At 32.8% G+C, this 19,060-nt stretch overlaps 1 protein-coding gene across 1 annotated transcript in view; it reads left to right on the plus strand.

The window, feature by feature from the left end:
* The window catches only part of LOC125060685, a 142,136-nt gene that overhangs the window by 114,855 nt on the left and 8,221 nt on the right, over positions 1 to 19,060 (plus strand). Inside the window, exon 4 of the mRNA XM_047665680.1 lies at positions 16,408 to 16,563. Within this exon, the coding sequence (XP_047521636.1) occupies positions 16,408 to 16,563 (156 nt within the window). The remainder of the gene's footprint in view (positions 1 to 16,407; positions 16,564 to 19,060) is intronic.

The following is a 19,060-nucleotide window of genomic DNA, read 5'->3' on the forward strand; positions in this document are numbered from 1 at the left end:
TGCCAATTGTATTTTAATCTTCTTATTCTTCGTGATATTGTTTCCATATGTATCCAGTTTGAACATCTTGAAGTAATAATAACCTGTGGCATCTTGTCTAAGCACCTGTCGATCTAATAGACCCCGAAAAAAACAGAAACCAGTTACAATTATTCCAGATGCGATTCAGCAGCTGATGGCATAGTAGTCCATCTGTCATATACACATAAATAGACTTCTGTGGTAATAGTTCCGAAGATGGAGCGCTAAGTGTACATCGTATACGAGAGGGAGAGGGAGAGATACAGCATCGAAACTTAAATCTGACACTCAAACGTCAATTTTGACGGGAGTCGTCATAGTCGAGTTCGCACTATGTCTCGTTTCCTTAAATCTGTAGTAAAAATAATATGTAGGATGTTTTTCTGTCTTATGTATTTCATCTCGATAAAAAAATAGTGTATTAAAGTACATAGTTACGCAATTCCTACATAAAAATTAGGTTAAATTTAGGAACTCACTTTATCGATAAAACTAATGCATTTTGCATAAAACATACAAAACGAAAACCCCCCGAAACATTTGTAGTTCTGTAACAAAAATAACATTAAAAACCTAAAGGATCTCGCTATTATAGGACTACATCACAATTAGCGCTATAACTAGGTAGTTGCGTATGCGCATCTATGCACCTATTGCGCCGCAAGGCAGCCGGGCAAGGCTAGGGCCCGCGTTCAGTCAGTCGACACCTCTCATAGCGTGCGCGTGTTACTGTGCCCAGTGCCTAGGGTTGGGACCCAAGACTTATGATGTGCTAGTGTTTTACGTAATTGCTGTTTAAAACTGTTCTCGAGGAAATGCATGTAAGTTTTTTTACTATTAAGATATTGTTCCTTAGCTATGAAATAAAATTTATTATTGTCATAATATAAACAAATGGTGATTAGAATTAATATACTTCCTGGTGTATATAATAATTAATATGCGTAATTATTATTAACGTTAATAAATCTTAAATAATTTTAACCTAGTGATATTTACTGTCATATAATTATTTTTTAATTTGCATGAACTATATACTAGACACCTTTGGAATGTAATTTCAAAATTCAATAGAATTAATCAAGCTTATAATCGTAAAGAACGTTAAACGACTACATTTGTATGGATATAATGTGGGTACTTGTTTAAAAGGTTGCCAGTCCTTGTAAAAAGTTGACAAGCATAACTCGGTACCCGCTACTCGAATTATAAATAGTTTTTGTTTTCAAATTAGTAAGTAACGAGGCTAAATTCCAAGAATAAATTGCTAGATGCACGCATATATGCCTTCGCTATGAATTTTTTTGAATTATACAACGACCATTTTTGTGAATGAATGATTAAGGACATAATTATGGTTTTATTTTAACATACTTAAACCAAAGAAGGTTTACAATATGTATTTTTTAATGTTTTTTTAAGAAGAATGACGTCTATTAAACGTGTTTTGATCTAGTATTTGGTGCTTTAATGTGATTATAATAATATGTTTTAACATCTAACTAGTGATTTGTTAATAAAAAAAAAATGCAAGGCGCAACCTTATCAGATGCTGGTCTTAGATGTCTATATCTGTTTCATGATCATTTGTCAATCTAATAGGCAAGGTCTCAGCCTCCTGTGCCTGACATACGCCGTCGACTTTTTGGGCCGGTTTCCTCACGATGTATTCCTTCACCGCTCGAGCGAATGTTAATATACATAGAAAGAAAATAATTTGGTGCTCAGCCGGGGATCGAACCTACGACCTCATGGATGAAAGTCACACGTTGAAGCCACTATGCCAACATTGCTCTCTGAATTTGTAAATAACCGGTAAATGTTTATGAAATCTTAAAACTGGAACGACAAATTGAGTCAGTTATTAAGCATATTTCTTTCGTCGATATTACAACAGTCTAAAATAGTTTCGTAGTTAACGCGTACAACCTGAAGGCTCTATTCCCGATGAAACAAAATTACTTGAAGCTTTCACAAGTTACAGAGATTACATTGAAATGATTCACTAGTATAAAATACATACATTTAATACTATTTTTTTAATACAAAATAATGTGTCCAATTTAAGCGGCAAAGTTATGATATTGTTTTAACATCTCTGTGGTGCAGTTATTTTGTTAATAAGACGAGTCATTGGTCTAGTGGTTAGTACCCCTGACTGCGAATCCATGGGTCCCGGGTTCGATCCCCGGCTGAGACGAACATCCATGTGATGAGCATTTGGTGTTGTGCTTAGGTCTTGGGTGTTTAAATATGTATTTATATATCTATCTATCTATATATAATATGTATGTATAATGTATATCCGTTGCCTAGTACCCATAACACAAGATTCACCAGCTTAGCATGGGACTAGGTCAATTGGTGTGAATTGTCTTTAAAAAAAAAAAAGTCAACTTGTTTTTACGAAATCTCTCTTCTCTTTTTCTTAGGAATTATTCTTAGGTGGTTAAAGATAAGTAGGTTGTTTTGCGATTGTCACTCGATACGAAACAATTACCATCTCATGATCTCAGCGTACAACCATTCTATGTATGTTACGTGACACGCTTACCATATAACGCTTTGGTATCTTGGAAGTCAGTAATATGAGTGTGGTATGTTTAATATGAAATTAAATCTCAAAGCTTTCGTTCGTTAAAGTTTTTGGTTTAATTTTGAATATCGAATACAAATTCTACATTTAAAAATTCATCAATCGCACACAGTCTTTTAAATTACCAAGACTCGAGTAAGTTTGAGTGTGTCCACTATCTGAATCACAGAAAAGTAGGTCTCATACCTAACCATAGACAAACATTGCCATATTGTTTATACAAAAATAATTTGATTAACCTAATCAATATGGATGTAAAGATTTTATTATAAAAATAATAAAATCTTTACATGCATATTGTGTAAGAAAGAAGTCATTCTTTTCAACAAATGCGCCATCTTGTTAATTTTAGTCTACTAACTATAATCTATGGATATGTTTTTGTTGAACTAAAGGTACTCTATGAAGATAAACGTTCTTTTGTTTTTTATAAACAAAAACATGGTTCAAAGAACATCTTTCTCATTATTACCTGTGGGTATAATTACATAATAGCAGCTTAGCCCTGTGGAAAACAGGAAGTTTTGAATTGCGTTTTATCACTATCTCGCCTTAACAGTAGTTGTGTATTAAAATGGCTATTTTTGATACATATTAAAACATTCTTGTTATTTAAATATAAAGATTTAATGAAATAATTTCGTATAAAATATAACTATAAGAAGTTGTTTAGTAAATTCACTTGCTTTTGATTAATATTGATTTTGTTGTAAATTTAATGGGACGCAAATATTTACAGAAATCCATACTTTTTTGCTTTTAAACAGAATATCAAGAATACAGATATTTGAGGCCAATTAAAGCGTTTTTTTTCTATCTGGTTAAATAAGACTATTCTTAATCAACTTCAAGGAGGTATATCTATATCTATCTAGTTCAATGTATACGAAGTATTTTGGAATAGTCGATGATCAAAATCGATTTTTATTTTAAGTATTCCTGCTCGGTGCTCGTGTTGTGATGCAATTACTAACGAAGATTCGACTGATTGGATTCACTTTCGTAATTATATCGTAATTTTTAATCACGAAACTAGATTTATTCGTAACCTAATTCTATTTCGTTGGTAAACTTGTTTGGGTTATAACAACGAGAGTTAGTCTATTACGTGATAATATGGTGGTCTGTTATGTTTTAGTGTTTAGATAACCATGTACCATCTTTTTATATTTTTATTTCTCAAATGGTAACGTAACGAAAAAATATTATAACAATAACTTATATTAAAAATTTTACTCCCATTTAATTCCATATAACAGCTAAATTCCTTTTGATTTTGAAATTGGCAATAATAAACCTTAAAATCTAAGTATTTTATTACAGATTGAATAATTGATCATACATAAAAATAAATCGAAGTATAATTGTCGTTAATTGCGTTTAATGCCGCCTCTTTGAAATGAATTTCTCTAATCAAAGGTTTCGTAGATATTAGAGTAGATATTCGTATCAAGTTAAAGTTTTTATTATTTTATAGTGAAATTAGAATAGGGTCAATATATTATTTATTGTATAGACACCATTGCCAAAGGGCTCGCAAGTGCGTTGCCTTTTAAGAATTGGTACGCTCTTTTATTAAAGGATCTTAAGTCGAATTGGTTTGGAAATACGGCAATGGGGAGCTGGTTTCACATAGTGGTGGTGCGCGACAAAAAGCGCCTTAAAACACGCAATATAATAATTAATTAATATCAAGATTACTCATAAAAGTATGTTTATAAGAAGGCTAGGCAATGTGTTTTTATAAACGTGGAGGTAAGGCTTATTGCACATTCTCCGTAACTCACACCAGAGATCCTCTCTGCTACTCAGAGGGCCGGGTCAGCAATACCCGCTAAAACACTCCTCGGGTGCATCTCACCCTACCGCATAAAGATGTTCTCGGGGGGTAGCTTTCGCATTCTGCCGGGGCCAAGTTTATTGTTAAGTTAGGTTATATTTGTTAAATTATACTTGGTTAAATTATAATTATATTTCACATTTATGAATTACATAGAGTATTAAAAAAAAACTAAAGATACTGTGTGTCTTCAATATAGGAAGTTAGTCATAATACAGATTAAAATTATACGACGAAAAACGTCACCTTGATGAGTCAACAAAGATCATTCTTAAGTATGTAGATTTCGCTCTTAAGAAAAACTTGTTGGAATGATATTAAAGTCGCTGCAAATTAAAAATAACGTGGAATGTCAAAAGAACTTTAAACATACAATAGATTATTAATAAGTATGAATTCAAAAAGTACCTTAAGTACATGAATTTTGATTAATTAAAAAAAACTGTTTTATTGTCATAGTAAAATACGATTCTCTCTAAATCTGTGATCACATCATTTCGCATCAATTTTAAAGAGAATAACGTAGTTTATTTTTGTCGACACCCAAATTAATCATCTTAATATCACAACCTGTAAATATAACACAAACGCAACCTTGTATGAACAATAACTTGAACGGTAGTAAACTGCAAAACGTTTGCATCATGTGTAAAGTAATAGTACATTACAAAACATACTATTGTTTATTACGCGGAAATTTGCCTCGGCCCTAATAGAGAATCTCCATTCCCACAGATGAAGAAATGATGGTGTGACGTGAAAGCCCATCCCGGAATAGTATTAGTAATCTGTGGTTAGAAACAGTCGATAAAAAGTTTATACACAAATACCCGGAACACAATTTTTCCGGGCATTTTATATTTACCTGACAAAAGCGTGGAATTTTAATTGTGCGTTTGGATATAATAAGCTAACTAGAACAATAATAACAGCTACACCTGCTCTCACAAAAAGTCTACACATGTGGTATTTGCAATAATTAGGTAATGTTATATATTATCTGTAGCAAGAAAACCATAATGAAACGCAGCTGTCAATTTTTTCCCGCTGTTTTGCTATAATTTAATATGACATATTCAGTAGTCGGTCACCTGTGACGGTGTGACAACTGACAACTGACACGTGATACTTAGAAGAATGTTTCTTAATTTAAAATTTTAAAGGAAACAATTTGGTCAATTGCTTGAGCGTACAAAACGATTCAACATTATATTTTAATTTGCACAATGTTATTTATCTATTAATAAGGAAATGTTCGTGCGCCTTTCAACGCTGAGTTGTACGTTTGAATCACGGCATTTAACACTCGCTCGTAAGTTTCAAGCGATAATCGAGATGGACATGACATAGCCCCAAAACTCGACGGCGACGGCGGCCTATTAAGAAATATAATTATCTGTTTATAACGAAAAAAAATAGGAAAAAAAAAGTTTTAGGCACCTTTTGTTATAGGGTTTGACAAATCTTATGGTATATTCTATGCCGACTATTCAAATATAGCAAAAAAACATTACAGCCGATCTCAGTACAAAAAACACTTGATTGATTTGTTTCTCAACACGTTTTATAGTCATTAGTCCATGTACCAGTTTTACCCTCCACAGCGATTCATTTGTCTTCGCACGTGAGCACATGACAAAAGACAGAAGGCACAATTGTATACAAGAAACGTGACCATTTGAAAGGAGAACAAAAAATTAATGTAATTAACATGTTTTGCATACTTTCAAGGTTTTTCTTAGTATGTATTTCCTACTAAATACCATTTGATTAAATATGGAACAAACGTACTTTATGTTTCATTGATAATCTTTAGAATGTTCTCGATACAGCTAAAACAAAGATTCACATAAAAACCTATATTCATGTAATATTTAACGAGTTTTTTTTTAGGTACGTACCTAAGTGCGGCAATTTCAGGTTCGATTTTTTTTTGTTGCGTTAATGTTTAAATAATCCTTTCGACTAACCATTCCCTGGCTATTTAACCCTTCATTCAAAGGTCGGAAACACGCCCGCTAGCCCCCGGCGACGCAAGTGGCCATGGGCAGCGGCTATCAATTTATTCAAAGTGCCTGCTAGTTTGCCCTCTGTCCCATAAAAAATGGGTCATATAAATCGATAAATGAAAATTGAGTTAAATTCGATTGTGGACATGTTTTATGTCTACAATTATACCCCACTTATATTACCGCTAATGACTGTAAACAAAACTGTTATTAGAAAATCAACGTTATATCAAGCGTAGTAAATTAACGATTTTATGGCCTACTTTATATAGTTTTAGTTTGACGTGGGTGATGCCTAGATACAAAAAATAGCCCTGAACCTTTCGTTACGGTCTCATTTATAAGTCTGATGCTTAGACGAGTTAAAAAGTTAAAAGAATGATTATTTTCTCTTCAAAAACAAAATCAAATCATTTTTACACGCTTTATATTAGCCTCACCATGTATGTATGTAACCGACTCCTTCGGACTCGATTTTGACCCACATTAAACGGACAGATTTTATTCAAATTTTGCGCACCTGTCAAAGATCGATGACAATGCAATAATCCGAAAAAAAAAATAAAAAAAATTTAACTCTAAAATATTAAATAAATAATAGTTAAAAAAAACTAAAAAACACCCTTTTAAAGCACATCAAACTAAAAAGTGAAAAATAATTCCTAATTTAGGCTGAAAATGGTAATGAACAAAAAATACTGGTATTATTGTGAAAAAGCGTTATTCACGAATCAAAGTGATATTAAACAAATTTATGTATATGTAACGTTAAACAATGTGGGTTAACTGGTTAATCAATATTCCCTAGATACGGTTTTTAAAAACGCAGAATCTACTTCCTATACAAAACCGATGTTTTAGTAAAACAGTCGATAACATCTTACATAACTTAGAAAAGTGGGACAGTAGTAACTCTATTCGAAATCTTTCTCCGCGCCTAAAACGTATGGCATTTCCGTGTCTGATTCATTTAATTGTTTTTTAAAAGCTCAACGACGCATCTGCCACATTATGTGTATGTAAAAATAAAAGTCAATGAATCTTAATCGAAACTCCATAGTTAAAACTTACTTTGTTTATAAGTCACACATAAATAATTTAAACCTTAAAATTTTATCGGCAAATGTACCAGGCGATCATAACTTATAGGATATTAATAAATATTGGTTTGTGATTGGCACTTTCATTTATTGGCGATTAACATTTGAAGACACTCGTGACCAATTACATTGTCAGGGATGTCAAATGTGACCTTCTTTTTGGCTAATGTATGGTATTTAGGTGCAATACAATATATAATTATGTAATTTCTATTGAATTGTGCTTATTATGCTAGGCTTCGTATTCTGAATATGATGACAGCTTTATTACCTCTTGCCTATTAAAACTTATTATTTAAATATTTTTTTATTTCACTCCTTAGTTTTACTATTTTACAAACAATATGTTCCTTATAAATTTTTCTTCATCACAGAAGCATTATAATTGTTCGAATATAATAAGTGTGGTTATATTAATTATAAAAAAATGTACCATTTGCCCTTTCTGACAACATATACGTAATATATGTATGTATACAGGGCTATTAAGTTTATAAGGATTTTACACTACATACAAAAAAGCTACATAGCGAGTTGCAATGAACAGTCAACGCCATCTAGTTTCGACATTCATAAACACATTAAATTCTAGCAAGTAGTAGATTGTCTCAATTCGTATTTATAATTTGTGTAAAAAAAAAAACCATGGCTATTAAAAAGAGTGGCGGAGAGTTTATTGCCAGTTCTTCTCTTCCGTTCTACGCCCTTGATTTGAGAACTGGCAGTAAATGTAAAATTAGAAGCATTAATATGTATTTCTTTAATGACGCATCACAAGTGTACATTGTGTTACCTACGTGAACAAATGATTTTTGAATTTGAATTTGAATTTGAATCGACGCCTGTTTTTTTACGTAGTCATAACATGATGTTTCATTATATACTAATAACGCCATTCACTAATCTTAAGTAGTACTTATAAAGTCCTTATCTCGTTAAAGTAAGCCGACTGCAATACGAAGTCAATCAATGGAAAAATATGATTGCGTAAAGTGAAAACAGTGCACGGGTGAATTACCGCATAAATTGTAACGACAGATTTTAAAATCCAAATAAGGAATGGAAAAGAGCTAGACGTGGAAGGATTTCAGGAAGTCAAAACCTGATTTATTACTTAACTAATGTATAACGAGTCTTTTTCTTAACTTAGAACTTCTGTCTGAAGTAACATAACATGTTAGAATATTTTGTACTAGCGGCCCGTCCCGGCTTCGCACGGGTGGACATTTATTTAAAAAAAAAATGTAGATATTGATATGTTCTTTAATATTGTGGAACATTATTTTGTTCTATCATCAATAGTTTTCGCAGCGAATGCCATGAACGATATTTCATAGGCATTTTTTACACCTTGGGTAACATTATTGTAGTTTTAGTAGGGTTTCTTATTTTTTTCTTGCAATTAAAATAACCTATATTAATCAGTGATAATGTAACATTCAAATGGTGAAAGAGTTTTTAAAATAGGACCAGTACTTTTTGAGCAATTCATTACAAACATACATACAAATCTTTCCTCTTTATAATATTAGTATAGTTACTATTAGTCTTATCATCTACCCATAATAACAATATATATGTTAGAACGAATTAAAAGTAAAAAAAGTACTTGTTTCATAAAAGTTTAGTTTAGCCCACCGTTGAACGTTTTACAAGGAATTTCAAGTTTTTGTATTATTTTTCGTTGCTAGCCTTCGTTCCATCACAATGTCGTCAATCTATACAATGCATAATTTAAATTTGGAATACTTTATGTACAGAACGGACAAAATTTTGACGAATTTATAATTCGGTATTTATATTTTAAAAATCAGTAAAATATTACATGTGAAAATCACTATACAATTTTATTCGGCCTGTATTGACTTAATCTGGGTATCAAAGTAAATTACATTGTGACACAAATCCGCTTACATTTTAAACGATTTTTAAATTATCGACCTCACTGACTCTTTATCGTTGGAAGTTCAATCGAAATATATAGAAAAGTAGCAGTAACATGGACTTATGTCGAAAGATCGTTACGCAATTTATAGACATTTTTAACAAAGGCTGATAATTCATTAATTAAGGCTTATTCATGTCTGTACGGCTTAGTAAATGGCGTTATTGCAGTATTGAGTAGGTATTTTAAATATGACTGACCTGGTATATTTGCAATAGTCAATGTTGCATGATGCTGTCAGTCGATTATTTGGATTAGCGTTATTTGGATATCATTAGAAAGAAAAGAAACTTGCACCCAAAATATTAATAGGGAAGGCTAAAACTAAATATAAAGATATAGTGCGCAGTGTTAATGTGGCTTTAGTGCTGTGGAAAGGCAAGCTATGTGACAGCGCTAATTTTGTGCATTTTATAGGTATATATCATACATATTAATTATGATGGTGACACAGGAAGGATACTGTGCAACAAAACTTGATTACTTCCATCGGCTGCCGAAATGCAAACAAATGAAGTATGATTGTTTAATCACATTCTGAATCCATTTGACTCCGTGGTTATTTGTCGCTTTTACCCAAAAGCCTAGGCTGTCAAATATATAAAATAAAAAAGTAAAAGTATACAATTGGCAAGTGTTTGATTAAAAAAATATTTAATAGTTATTACTAGACTCAGGCCCTGAACTCGCCTCAATAACAACAATGAGTTCATGCCACCCCGCCCTGCACTTTCTCCAATAGGCTTATTTAAAATCGTCTCCAATGATTGACGGCCATTGTTAACTGTTACATAATATGAGACGTCACTCAGAAATTTAAAGCTAATCATGGTTCTTTTGCCATTTGAGTGTTGCCTCACTGCTTATAAGCTTTCAGATGTATGTTACCTCATCATATAAGTCTAAGCAGTTCTGCTGTGGCAATGTTTATTTAAAATGCAGTTTTTGTCAAATTAGCGTTACCTGCTACTATCTGGAGTAATGGACCGTGAGAGAAACCTGATCACCACACCACAGAATTCGTAATTTTTAGGCATAACACGTCTGTTTCGTTCTGTCTACACGGTACAAGCAAACAGCCCCACGAGAATGTAAGTGCATGCTCCTATTTCACCATGCCTCCTGCTGATAGAGGACAAATCTTTGTTTTTAATTTAATTTATTATTATTAATTACTTAGATGTCATGTGCAACACGGTGTAAAGGTTGCAGCTCCTTACAAACGTTGTGTAAAACAAAAACTTGGCGATTAAAAAGAGTAGCGGAGAGTTTATTGCCAGTTCCTCTCTTCCGTTCTACGCCCTTGATTTGAGAACTGGCAGTAAATGTAAAATTAGAAGCATTTAATGTATATTTCTTTATTTTGACGTTCATACTCGTAGGTGTACATTGTGTTACCTACATGAATAAATTTTTGTTTGAAACGCACGCACATAGAAAAAGATCCATTAGGGTTGTGAGTCCCCACGTAACCTCAGGGCTATCGTAAACCTAAAACGATGGTAATTTACAATATATTTATTATTTATATACTTCGTTGCATTAGTAGTTAAAATTTATACGCTAACGTGCGCTCTATCAGGCCCTCGTAAGTAGTAACAAAAAACAATACGCAGCGTACGTCAAACTAAAAGTAAAGTTTGTGCTACAAATCTAGGCTATGTTAGCACGTTTTCATTGATAACAAGCCCTCAAAGAGGCTCTGTGTTATAAAATTAACACGCACACTCATTTGGCATACATTATATAGAGCATATACGAATGCTAGACGAATATTAAACATAGAAATAATGATTTCTGCACCAATGTAAACCACGCAGCAATTCAATGATTGAAAAAATTATTCGTTGGGTCGAAAACACTGTTAAAGTCGGAAACACGTTTAAATTTAATGAACCTATTTATATATAATATGCATTATCATACGCATTTTTATTCTGTACTACACAGTATAAAAAGTAAATCTTTTTATTTTGAGGTCGGACTAATGTACCTACATTTCTTATAATGCTTTAGACATCTCAGTATTCTTCACCAACACGTTTCAACTATCAGAATGTCCTCAGTCATGTATCCATTACTTTACGGGATTGCTGATATAAACAACACGCGAGATGTATCGGAAAATTACCGAGTACAACGAAAAGAAATGTTTGAAATTTTAAAATGCCTCGTTGTTTTTATTGCGTCGTCGCTCAAGGGTTAGGGTCAATGACTTCTTCGTCCAGAATTATTTCGATTCAGTCCCTGCATCATCCCAATTGAAAATTCCACGCTTGATACCGCTTTTATGATTTATGAGCGTTGTAATCGCTTTATATTACTCAATATTTTGATTTTAGTACATTTTTTAAATATTATTTATCGTTCTTGTCCCGAGTTATGTTATTACATATATATATTTTAGTTAAAAATTAGAAGCGTAAACAAATGTAAACAATCATCGCACGCTTGAAGCCAATATGAGCCCTTTACTTTTTACCACACTTATAAATTCTATTTTAACATTCTCGTTAAATAATCAGTGTCATTTAGATTCAGGAACTCTTAGATAAGCCAAATTTTTTGTTAGCGTCGCAACCCCTAATTTTGTGTCAGTTATAAGCTCATATTTTAAACCATTAAAGTCAGCTGTTACCCAGCTTAAAACAGAGTATTTTAACATCTCCATAGTAAAACCGCCACCATACTTAATTCCCGCTTGATTATAAAATTTATTTTTAGACTTTTAAAACAAGTCAACAAGACTCTCTTTGGGTCGCAAGTATAACTTAACTTAATAACTCTAAGTACGAAATTGTGGAACTCAAAACGACGGCAATAGTCGAAATTCGATCAAAAACGCTTTAAAATTTAACAATTCCTTGCTCAGAAACAATTGGCATAATAGTGACCCATGAAAAAACTCTTTAAGTTATTCTTAACGCTTTCACATTTCAGGAAGTTAAAATATAACGGATATAAGTTAAATATAACGATTTTGTTTAATTATAATTAGTCAGAAGCATCAACTTTAGCCCCAATGGCAAATACGCGGTCTGTTGTTCTGTTTGCAGTTAGACCAACATTCAAACGTAGCGCGCCACCATTTTGTGTTTTGTTTCTCAGCTGATTTTGGCGCCCTCCACGATATTGATCAAGAAGATGCTTTCTTTCATTTTTGACTTTCGTATGATATACGGGCGTGCACAGTCGTGAAAGGTCATTATTTTCTATATATATCACTTACAATCGATTTTCACTCCATGAATCGACAACTTAGTTTATTTGGCGTCAGTACAATGGCAAAAGATGTCTCTTCGATAAGGATTAAATAATTTTTTGTTCAGATAAGTCCCATTGTTTTCTGTTTTTGTTTATTGACACAAAAATGAGGTTTCAATGCTCACTTAACGGTTGTTTTATCTTGACCTTTTGTTTATGATATTGTTGAATACCTTTATGGTATTTCAATATAGATATTTATAGTGTTTTCTGTGATGTAATCCCCACAGTCATATAACAGAGTGGTCTGTTTTAAGTTATGCGTTACCATACTTTTTATGAGTTTAACTATGAATTGTTATAGAGTTCAAAGAAGTATTACTTTACATTATTGTGTTCGGCATTATTGTTGCATTTTGGGACTAGTATTAGATTGGTTTCAGGCCGTATTCGTGTTACAATCTCCGACATTCCTGATGAATCATGCCCTAATTATTCCTTTCTGCGAACGTGGAAATAAATTTGGTACCGTTAAAAATAATCCAATAATTTCGGTGGTCTACTTATCGCTTTTATGACTTTATTTCAGTCACTGTACTGAATAAAATTGTTTGTACATGAAATAAAAATGTAACGGCGCTTTAAATTATGTGTCCTGTTTTATTGATCGATTTTTGAAGTTATACTTCTTTAGGCGCGTTATGAAAAATTGATGAGAGTGAAATTTTACGATGCGCGCGCACCGTGACACAAAATTAACAGAATGAAGTTGCCTACGGAAGGTGCATAATTTAAAAACAACATTCGAATAATAATAGAATTTATGTTACACTTAATGTAAGAGAATAATAATAAATATTTATTTATTTAATTTTTATTAACTTTATTGACTATAATGAATCCTTTTCCAGTCTTTGATTATTTAATTGTAATTAATTATTTGCATGCAATCAAAAACTATTTTTAATAATGCCAAAGAAGGATAACTTCTTAAGCGCGTACATAAGTACACGCACCCTTTTTTATAAACAAGTAGGATCAGATTCTTTTGACACACGTAGTATGTACTACTATGTGCTACGTGTGTCAAACGATAAATGTATGTGATAGATGCGAGATTCAATTTATATAGTTCCCTATTTCAATCATTTGGCGTTGAATGATATAACCTGTTCGAGTTAATTTTTAAGTAATATTTGATAGTCTTTTATAAACCTATTAAATTGTGTAAAGATAAAATATTACGTGTATCACTGTCAGTTGTGTAATAAACAGAAATGTAGTACTATTTTTTTAAATTACTTTGACGCACTTATTAAAGGCTTTCATATTGCTGTGTGACCAGTGAATTATTATTAATTACTAAAGGCTTGTTTTCCATATCTTAACTTTCGTTTCGATTTTTTTTTAATCAACAACTCGTATTTTATGTATAACCAGGGCGTCATACAAATGACGTAACAAAGAAAGAACACCGAGAAGATCGTTACGTCATAGTAGAATTCGGCGCTAATGATCATGTCAAATAAAGACTGTTGACGAAGGGCGAAAACTTGTGTTACGAAAGTGAAAGGCAGTTCTAGTCAAACATATTTTATTGCCTTCATGTTACATGAACTGGTAAAGGTATTTCCGATCTAGTGGTTTGTAAGAAATTCTAGGAATGTACACATGCGAAATTCACGTCAAACCGGGTATATAAAAAGATTCTATTGGAAATCTCGTTATGTATAGCTGGAATTAAAAGCTCGCTCTAAAAAGTTTCCATATTTCGTTACGCGCCCGAAGCCACGGCTTAAAGCACCATTATACTAGAAGTAGTAACGGGATATTTTGGACCGTAAACGCTTTAGGAGTGGCCAGTAAAAAGTGATAAAGATAATTTGTAAAAAGCACAGCCATAAAGCACGGGCGACGCATCACTATCTTTTGGGACAGTGCGTTATCTTAAAACTTAACGTGCCCACATTGAAGTAAACATTTGACTTAGAAAGTGCAGTTCCGTGTAACTTGACAAGAGATAATATTTTCGTGCTTATTTTTAATGTCCCAAATTCTTGGTACTTAGATTTGGGATTCTCTGGCGCCGTTAACCGGCAAACAATGTTATAAAACCCCTTTTATCGGCATATACTTGAAGGATTAGTCTTATCTGAGCTTGAAGAGTTCTATTTGCTTTCAAATATTTATCGTAATTGCCCAAATTAGGCAACGTTTAAGTAGGTAGGTGATAAGTGATAGTAATTTCAAAAGTAGGCAAATATTGCCTATGGTAAAGACTTATCGACATTATCATGTTACAAATTGGATCGCGTAACGGAGTTGTCAATATGTCTGGTCGAATAAGTATCACGAGTGTCAGACCGCGGTTATGTGCATTTACGATTACTTACACCACAGTAAATTCGTGTCAAGCGCCCACTTTACCCTTAATACCAAGATTTGGTTTTTTGTACCCTGTCAGCCGTCAATCGAAACCTCGAATTCGAGACCACAAATTAAAGTCCCACTATAAAAACGTTAACACACGTGTAAATGATGTTTTAAATGGATATTTTAGCACCCGTTAATGTTCGAATTCGAATGAATTTTATTATAAAAGGTTCTCCATTGATTGCATTTTAAACGATACTATAATTCCCAGAATTATTACATAGTCAATATCGTTTTTATGAGCTAAGCAAGGAAATATTGAAATTAAAACGCATTGTAGGTACGTGAGTAAATTAAATGTACATACAATGGATACCTTCTCACGGTCCGTTCATTATACAGAAGCATTGTCGTCGCCACGGTAGAGTGCGCCGAGGATGCCTCCCTCAGGAGTGCGTATGCTATTAGAATTTAGATTATCTATACACGACAATAGCGCTGTTAAATGAAGCATAATCCTATGTATTAAATTATGAATGAATAACGTCGTAAATGAAGTATTGAACGCGATATTCAAACGCTTCATAATTCAAAGCAATTTGCTCCAGGCGTAACAAACATCTTCATATATCATCTTGCGCTGTAGGCGATGCGTCTAGAGTATTTTCAGCGTTTTACAACTATGTAAATACATGTTTGTTTGATCATTACGAGAGTTCCTTATTTTGCTTCAGTACTTACGTATAATATGTGTAATTTGTGTTTGTCTTATGCAATTCTCATTGTATTTGTTGAAGTATGAAATTTTAGTTGGCCTAGTGGTTTCAGCGACTCACCCTGAGGTCGTAGATTCAATTCACGGCGTGCAGTAATGGACTTGTTATGTGTCCATTTAACACTCGCCCGTAAGGACAAAGGCATAGCTTAGAACCAAAGTCGACAGCGTGTGTTAGGCATAGAAGGCTTTCTTGCTTATTAGAAAAAACAGATACTGAGGCCGAAACCTAAATTATTATAGCGTCTCTTATTTTTTAATAAACATTTAGTAAAATATTAAAATCTTCTAACTATATGTATTAATATTGTCTTGTTATATATATAAGTTATTGCATGGATTTGATTTAAATAAATTTATTAAACAACTGTGGAAAAACGATTTTTAGTTGTACATTTTTTATATTTAAAAAAGCCTTATTGAAAGCCTTTAAGCGCTAGGACCCCACGGACCAAGTCTCGACACCGAATGGGACAAAATAACATATATCCGTATATTATTTATATAGACAACCCAAATATTGATTTAAATGTTTTGTCAACAGATCGAACGTCTTGCCCAGTATGAGCGATTGGTCGGAGGCGGGTGCGCACGGCGGCGAGCCTCACGTCTCTCAGACCTCGAGCGCGTTCAGGACCTCTTCCCTCATGACTACTTGGCCCTACACGATGCTGATGCCCTTGCCTCGCATCACACTCAGGTAATACAAAGTTATAGATTATATATATATTATCGTGCCAAAGCCGCGCACAAATTATTTAAAGAGATCTATTAGGTATGAGGGTGTGCAATTGTTTAATCAGTTGTCGTCAAAGGTTCGTTACATTAGCGTGATTAATCAGTTCAAAAGGGCATTAAAGATACACATCAGAATGAGCCCATTAGACTAAAATTGGGCTAGCTGATGGCGACGTGTATCTCGTTCGTATATACTTAATATTAAATTTCTCATGTAAATAAAAAATAATTTTTGTAATGAGAAATAAAGTTCTTTAAACATTATAGATTATCTAATATATAAAATTCTCGTATCACAATGTTCGTTCCCATACTCCTCCGAAACAGCTCGACCGATTCGTATGAAATTTTTTATGCATATTCAGTAAGTCCACTCCAAAATTTTTTTTACATTGTAGACAATTTTTTTTGTTTTTATTTGTTATGATACAGCATAAAAACTCTCTACGATCAACCCGTATTTTTTTATTATAGTAGATAGTTATTTTTATTGAACTAAAAAAATGTTTTCCTAGAAATATACATGGCAAAACAACGTTCGCGGGTCAGCAACATTTAAAAAATATATATCGTAGATATTTCAACCCAATAGCGTTAAATATTGCTATAGAAAAACTACTACGACCCATGTCTGATATGATAGAATTAACATTCGTACACATCTAGTATTTAATATAGAAACGTTTACCTCAGCTAAACCCACAGCACAAAAATTGTTCCGAAATCATACTGTATATGAACAGAATAAAAATGTACTAATAATTTAGTAGTTTTAGAAACGATTTATTAATTAATTTTTAATACTATACTAACTTTATTTCGTAAACATCTATGTATATTTATTTAAGAATTTATGTTTAGTCTACGGTCTGTATATACACTATTGCGATTTCGTAATCTGTGGAGAGCTTTAAAAGGTGTGCATGAGATAACAGGAAACTACTAATTATAACATTGCGGATTCTGCAAAGTTTCCACTACACCTGACGTGCAGTGAACCTCGCCAAGCAAAACATTTACCTTCATTTTGATCGAAATAACTGCAGCACCTTAATTCTTTAAACAAACATTACTCATATTTTGCACCTGATTAATTATTACGTACTACCTACTTACATAATTTATAAGTTATATAGTATAACGTAAAAGTAAAAGTAAAAAATCATTTAATCATATAGGTAACATAATGTACACTTATGACTCGTCAGTAAAGAAATACATATTAATGCTTCTAATTTTACATTTACTGCCAGTTCTCAAATCAAGGGCGTAGAACGGGAGAGAAGAACTGGCAATAAACACTCTGCCACTCTTTTTAATCGCCATTTTTTTTGTTTTACAAAATGTTTGTAAGGAGCCGCAACCATTACACCATGTCCAATGTGAATGAGTCCTTCTAACCCATTATTTTTCTACAATAAAGTTCACCAAAAAAAGTGCGTGAATAACAATCTTTTAACCTATAAAATAATTATGACTAATAAGTATGGTGACTTAATTTTCTATAATACTAATGAATAGTTAAAACTAAGGTAATGTTCATTAACAGTCTTAGTGATCTATGTTTCAATGACACTATGTTCGTGTGTCCGAGGTAGGTACTGTACTTGCACTTATATTCACTACACTAGATTTATTAACTCAAAAGGTTTAGCTCTATTTAGGCGTCTTATTCCTGTTGTGTCAGTTTTTCAAGTGTTGTGTCAAGTTTGATTGTCTCAGCATTCACATGGCTATGTAGCCTGATCGCATTAAAAACCATACACTTAATTTACGATTTTTTTTTCTACGCCTTTACCTAATTCCTAGGAAAATTGTAACATTTGTCCAGTACTCTATATATATATTTAATAATATATGTACTCGTATTACGATTGTGTTAGGTTCATTGACTTTTTTTGACATTTGTCGATTCAGGACCCACGTTTCAAAATGTGTTCATTTGTCTGATATATATAATTTGTCTAATGTAAAATCTAAAATTAGTGTGTATAACACTAATCACATACATCCTAATATATACCTAATATTAGTACCGAATACGGTTGCAAAACTAATTACCTATTTTGGAGCGAGTCTTTACCACAGCCTTCCTGAGATACGGGAAATAGTAGCAGGTTTCGAATAGGCCTGTGAAGTTTTTTGGTTGATGGACTCTAATGCAATAACAGCCTACGACGGTGGCGTGATATTTTGTACTTTTTAAGCTATTGCATAGCTTCTATCGCGGGCCTCGAGCGTGGAGACCGAATCCAGAAATTCCGTAACGAAAAAAACCTTGTGTGATAGAGTGAGACTGACTATATAGGCGAGTTAGTCTGGTAGAGTGGTAGATTGAATTAATTTATCAAAGAAAAAACTTGAATTAATATCAAAGAAAAAAAATACTGCATAAATAAATAATTATAATTGCATAAGTAGAAAAAAAAATTCAATAGCTTTACCGCGGCAGTCCCCGT

The sequence above is a fragment of the Pieris napi genome, chromosome 22 (genome assembly GCF_905475465.1).
Source record: "Pieris napi chromosome 22, ilPieNapi1.2, whole genome shotgun sequence".
NCBI classification, from domain to species: domain Eukaryota; kingdom Metazoa; phylum Arthropoda; class Insecta; order Lepidoptera; family Pieridae; genus Pieris; species Pieris napi.